At 43.4% G+C, this 6,666-nt stretch overlaps 1 protein-coding gene across 1 annotated transcript; it reads right to left on the reverse strand.

Moving 5' to 3' along the window:
* Positions 1 to 3,182: 3,182 nt before the first annotated feature.
* On the reverse strand, positions 3,183 to 3,852 carry LOC140545990 (dual specificity protein phosphatase 14). Its single transcript, XM_072669092.1, has one exon. The coding sequence runs from the start codon at positions 3,850 to 3,852 to the stop codon at positions 3,340 to 3,342; it is 513 nt and encodes a 170-aa protein (XP_072525193.1). The 3' UTR covers positions 3,183 to 3,339.
* Between the last annotated feature and the right edge of the window lie 2,814 nt (positions 3,853 to 6,666).

Raw genomic sequence — 6,666 nt, forward strand, 5'->3', positions numbered from 1 at the left:
CACGTATCTGAAGCCTCCCACATGCAGCTGCTCCCTCCTCCCTTGAAGCACTATTTTTCTTATATTTTCCCTTCATTTTTATGATTAATGCTGCTTTTTTCCCCCCCTCTAAGTTTTTTTTTTTTAATTATTATTTGTTTTTTGTTAAATTTGGAGAGAATGCAGTTATAGTTGGAATCGCTCCTCTTGTGTCTTTTTTGAAGACTTGATTGTATGGTTCCTGTGATGCGAGGCTTCGGGGCCCCTACTTGGGTTTTTTTTTTTTTTTTTTTTTTTTTTTTTTTTTTGGGCTGGTAACTAAAGGATAAAAGGGAGAGGACTGCAGTGAAATCCCTGTATGCATCATTATCATTCCACTTTATATAAAAAGAAAAACAAGAAAAAGCGAACAAGGATTTTAAAAGTTATATATATTGTTTCCTGTAAGAATTCTCCAGAGCCACCAGACGACGTGGTGCCTTCCTTTGGGAACAGCGTGAGCTCTCTTCCGTGAAGAGGACGGTACTTCACAAGGCTACGTTGAGTTGTTCTTTTGTATGTACCATGATCTAAATGCCCATTCCAAGGTATAATCAATCCTTGAGGGGTTTTTTTGTTTTGTTTTTTTTCCCCCCCTTTCCTCGATGTTTCCCCTCCCTTTCTTGTCCCACATGGATGATTGAATTCTTGAAAAGAAAAAAAAATTGACCACACATGAAGAGAAAATGTTCAATAAAGCCAGGGCATTAAGTGTTTGACCAGCACAAACCTTTTCTCTCGCTCACATTACTTTTCTCTCTCGCTTAAAACTGACCCTTCCTGTGAGGTCGTTGTCATTATACATGAATAGTGATGCAGTTACTTTGTGTAGGTGCAATAGACTGTTGGATTTCTGTAAGTGTAAGGGAGCGTTCATTGAGAGTACTCTGCAACTTTTGCACAGCATTTAGAGTACATGAAAGTCAGTGAGGTGTTTTGGAAAGCGTTCCTCAAGCGTTTGGAAAGAAGCTGTTTCTCAGTCTGTTGGTCCTTGTGCAGGTGGTCCCATACCGCCTTCCAGATGGCAGCACGTTAAAGAGACTAGTGCAGAATAAACCAGATAACTTGAGCTGAACCCAGGCAGTTTAAAAAGCTTCAGTAGGAGTATGTGAATGTCAGATGTAGGTTTTTGCTTCAGGACGAAGTTCTGCAGGTATTAAAACCAGTCATCTGCTTTATGGGCCATGGTATGCATATCCATGCAGGTGCCAGTAATGTAATGTATTTAGTTCATGGCTCTGCACCTAAGTGGAGGTCATTGTAAACAGGGCAGCTTTTACACAATGTTTCACTATCCTAATAATCTAATAACCAGGGTGAAACATGACTTCATTGATCTCATACTGGGTTTTAAATGAGGTGCTATGGAGAAACTGGAGTTTGTGTTCCCTCTAGTGTTCCCTGGTGGTGTTACAGGAGGTCAGGGAGTTGAATGGCTGACCCTGAACTACTGTTTTTGCTTTGCCTTTTTAATCCATCATTCCCACCAAATCAGGAACCCTCTTCACCTCTTACAGCAACAACCAAAGAATCTGTGCTCACCAGCAGGGAGTGAGGCTGTCCGAGCCTGCCTAGGTCCGGTGACTTCACTGATTGGTACCGGTAGACACCCCCTCCCCAAACTGCTCGGAATAGGGGGTGAAGCTCTGGAATGCTGCTGAGACGGTTGTCCGGTGCTGGAAGTAAAGATTTGTGGAAAGACCCAAAACCATAGAAACGTGTCTTCTGTCCAGGAGGGGGTGCGGAGGCTACCATGGAGTCAGACTTCATTTCTCTGTCCCAAGTCCCTGAAATCACTGGACTGCTTCAGTGGCATAGTGCCAGGAGTGGAGGAGATGTGAAGGCTGCTGAAGGCTTTGGAAATTGAAAGGATGTCTGTAACTTGGCAAACCTGGGTGGTTGCTCCTGGTTTTAAAAAGGGAGTCCAGTGTGTGTACAGTGCCCCTCCCTGGGAAAGATAGTTGAACTTTAGGTTCAGAAGAAGCAGTGCGGCTTCTCCCCTGCCTGTGGAACGGTTTACCATCTCCCAGATAGATCATGGGAAAAGGGAGTTCGCCATCCAAGTCTACATGTGTTTTCTGAACCTGGAGAAGGCTGACTAGGTTCCTGAGGAAATCCTGTTGCGTTGCCCTTATTCTCTGCACCAAGTCAAGCTTATTTAATGCTAGTGTTGGACTTCGTCAGGGCTGTGCCTTGTCTCCACTCCTGTTTTTGATATTTATGGCCAGGAGAGTAAGGCATGGGTAGGATAGGAGGGAACTGTGTGGGGGGGCCTCCAGTGTGCACTTCAGGTTTGCAGCTGATTTGTTAGGTGGTCAGTATAAGAATCAGCATCTCTAAGCCAAGCCATTGGCGTATCCTGCCCTCAATTTACCAGTCAATCGACGTCCCTAAAAGTTAAATTTTTTAGACTGCACCAATTTCAAATTATTTAACGTTGGCTGCATAGAATCATCAAAGGGACCAAAATATCTGCTCTGTAACAGCGTTACTATAGCGTCGCTGATGCTGCTATAATGATAACAGCACAGGTAGAGATGCTGGGTGAGGCTGGGGACCAGCACGTTCCTAATGCCATGGTAACGATGGTGAATCAGCATGCTATTGCACTTGAATATTGCTATTGACACATTATTATTATTATTATTATTATTATTTCCAGCAAGGAGACTCCACCTCAGCTTACCTAAGATGACATCTCCGATCAAATCTCTCTTCTATGCAAACAAGAGTCCTTGAGCATGATCGTTTCAGCAAGGTCAGTCAGTAAGGGAAACGGAGCGGCTGCAGTGATGTAAAGGAACGGTTGTAAGTGCTTTGGATCAGTCTTGGAGGCCCAAATGATCAGTTCATCATCACTGTTCCTTCTAACCTAGCTAACCTTTTCACAGATGCTCTCAGTATTGCTGTGATCAGCCCTCTGCTAAAGAAACTATTTTGACTGTGACTGAATGGCTCCCTATGAAATTGTAGGGCACTAATGAGTCTGAATCATGAACGAAAAGTAGACGACGACATTAGCCCATACAAGCTAGAGACAGTTACAAGCCACTGAACAGCATGAAGTTCGTTAATGGGGGGCTTGTGTTTCTAAGCAATGTGAAGGTTAAAGAAGCTTCCATGAACAGCACAAAGCTTTTACCGATTCAGAATTCAGTTCAGGTGTGTATGAAGCTTTAAACACGGCTCAGCCACTGTGTGATGATGTGGAAGCGCCCTAATTCACTTGAGTTAACAAGTAAACTAAATAGTCCCAGTACTGATTTTCCAGACAGGTTTCAGATCAGGTCAGATGCCCCAAAGCAGACTCAGGTACCCTCGTTAAACGTTCAGGCAGTGTGGAAGGTCATGTGCTTGCCCGACTGCCTCAGGCAGCACTCCTTGCGAGGTGGCCACCATCCTCACACTGCTGCAGTGCCGCAGCTGTCGCTCGTACTCCTGCAGCTGCCTCCAGAAGCCGGCATTGGGCCGGATGAACGGCCGGACCTCCAGCACCCGCCGATAAGCCTGCAGCAAAGAGAGGCCTTCGCTCTTCATGAGGAAGGCCATGATGAGGGCCGGAGACCTGCTCCGGCCTGCGGCGCAGCACACCAGTGTGCTGCCTCTGTGGTTCTGCTGGATTCGCTCCACCACACTATCAAAGTGCTGTGCGAGAGGTGCGTGGGGCTCATCTCGGATGGGAAGGCGCATGAGTTCCACGCCCACAGGTTCCGGAAACAGCAGCTCATCTGCAGCGAGGACCAGTAGAGTGACCCGCCTGCGAGCGAGAGCGGCTGGGTTCACAGCCTCCACACCGCTCAGGTACAGCGAGGGTGTGATCTGGGAGATGGCCATGGAGCCTGGAAGCACCAACACAGCAGAAATTCAGCAACGGCTGTCTCAAAACATGTTACACTTCTGTCTGTTCAACTCTTTCGTACCATAAACCAGTGAGCAGGGACGTCCTGTGTGGCTCGGGATTGGGCCAATCCAGGCATATTTTAATGGATCAGGAGGCGGCTTTGTTCAGTTTTGTTTTTACCGCTGAGTTTTAGCACAGCGCCCTCTGGCGTCCTCTTCGGGCTATTAACGGACATTACTCACAACCTACAGCAGCGGGGCACATTCGCAGAACAGTTATCTTAACAGTTACCATTCTTTACCTTTACACTGTTCATTAATTGTGTCTGTTTTTGTGACATTAATTCTATGGCTATATATATATATATATATATATATATATATATATATATATATATATATATATATATATATATAAAAAATTGTATTTTTTTTATATATAGAAACAAAGATTGGATTGGTATCAGCCAATACTCAGCATTAAAGGGACTTTAAGTGTATTTTTTGTTTGTTTGTTTTGTTTTGTTTAAGTCTATAAATGTTCAGGCATGTCAGCACTGGTGTCGCATCGGGGGGAACAATACTGGATAACAGTTGATAACTACCCTGCACTGCTCTGGCACCCTGTCCAGAAGGATAAGAAGACCGATGGACGGATAGATGGATGGTCCACATCCAAAGTGTGTGACACTGAAGCAAGTACAGTAGTGAGTAAATACAGGTGCTGGTCATAATACTTGAATATCATAAAAAGTTGATTTATTTCAGTAATTCCATTCAAATTATATTCATTCATTTCACACAGACTGATATTTCAAGTGTTTATTTCTTTTAATTTTGATGGTTATAACTGACAACTAATGAAAACCTCAAATTCAGTATCTCAGAAAATTAGAATATTACTTAAGACCAATACAAAAAAAGGATTTTTAGAAATGTTGGCCAAATGAAAAGTATGAGCATGTACAGCACTCAATACTCAATCAGGCGAGTTTGCTGACCAATTAAGAGCAGGGATATCATGGTCCTTAAACCAGGTACTGGTAGCTTTGGCACTGTGTGCAGATGCCAAGTCCTGTTGGAAAATGAAATCTGCATGTCTATAAAGTTGGTCAGCAGCAGGAAGCATGAAGTGCTCTAAAACTTCCTGGTAAACGGCTGCGTTGGCCTTGGACCTCAGAAAACACAGTGGACCAACACCAGCAGATGACATGGTACCCCAAACCATCACTGACTGTGGAAACTTTACACTGGACCTCAAGCAACGTAGATTCTGTGCATCTCCTCTTTTCCTTCAGACTCTGGGACCTTGATTTCCAAAGGAAATGCAAAATTTACTTTCATCAGAGAACATAACTTTGGACCATTCAGCAGCAGTCCAGTCCTTTTTGTCTTTAGCCCAGGTGAGACGCTTCTGATGCCATCTCTTGTTCAAGAGGGGCTTGACACAAGGAATGCGACAGCTGAAACCCATGTCTTGCATACGTCTGTGTGTGGTGGTTCTTAAAGCACTGACTCCGGTTATCCCTATTGCTTGTACCCTTTTTTCTACCACATCTTTTCCTTCCCTTCACCTCTCTATTAATGTGCTTGGACACAAAGCTCTGTGAACAGCCAGCCTTTTTAGCAATGACCTTTTGTGTCTTGCCCTCCTTGTGCAAGGTGTCAATGGTTGTCTTTTGGGCAACTGTCAATTCAGCAGTCTTCCCCATGATTGTGTAGCCAACAGAACTAGACTGAGAGACCATTTAAAGGCTGTTGCAGGTGTTTTGAGTTAATTAGCTGATTAGAGTGTGGCTCCAGGTGTCTTCAATATTGAACCCTAATTTGAGGTTTTCATTAATTGTCAGTTATAACTATCAAAATAAAAGAAATAAACACTTGAAATATATCAGTCTATGTGTAATGGATGTTTCACTTTTTGAATGGAATTACTGAAATAAATCAACTTTTTTATAATATTCTAATTTTATGCCCAGCACCTGTATGTGTAGGTCAGGAGGGGGACGTTTTGGGGACATTTTACTTTAATACTAATAGAAATATTTAAAATGAATGCAAAGTCTTTTAAGTGTCATTTCTGTAATCACAAGACGGGCTTAATATCATCAGTCAGTCATTAAATTGGTACGATCTAAACAAACCTACTCAGAGGAATCCCTGGTTAAGCAGCGTAGCTCTGAACCAGCACTTTTCATCGACCAGCTGGTCATCAAGCTGGTCTTACTGGTAGATCAACTAAACCATCAAACTGAGAACATAAAAATACATTCTATACTGGTCAAGAGCTAAGACACTCAACCAGCATAACCAGCTTGACCCACCGCAAGTTTAATGCCTCCAGAAGTTACATCACTGTCCTAATGCCCGAGACACTGTTTTATGGTCATTTAGAGAGAAGTACAAAAAAAAAGTTCGCAGTGAAGAGGTGCAATAATTCCCAAAGAATTCCCTAATCCCTACTAGAACGTGGAGCATTGCTGTGAGGATTTGATTGCATTCAGTGACGAAAGCATTGGAGCACCACTCTTAACTCATCCCTAACTGCCCAATCCAATGGAGCACCATCCATCATTCAGCTCAACACTGGGGGGCTTTATACCCCTCTAGCCCACCCCAGTCATATTGGGTATCTACTGATAATACTTCTCTACAGGGACTAGACAAGCTGTGTATGTGCATTTGCACATTTGTGGCGGCAATGGGTGCAACTTAAAATAGCTGATCACTATCCTTAGGGTTTTAAAAGGGTGTCCACAAACATTTGGACATATAGTGTTGTATATGTTATATATGTTATACATATAT

The sequence above is a fragment of the Salminus brasiliensis genome, chromosome 23 (genome assembly GCF_030463535.1).
Source record: "Salminus brasiliensis chromosome 23, fSalBra1.hap2, whole genome shotgun sequence".
Classification (NCBI taxonomy): domain Eukaryota; kingdom Metazoa; phylum Chordata; class Actinopteri; order Characiformes; family Bryconidae; genus Salminus; species Salminus brasiliensis.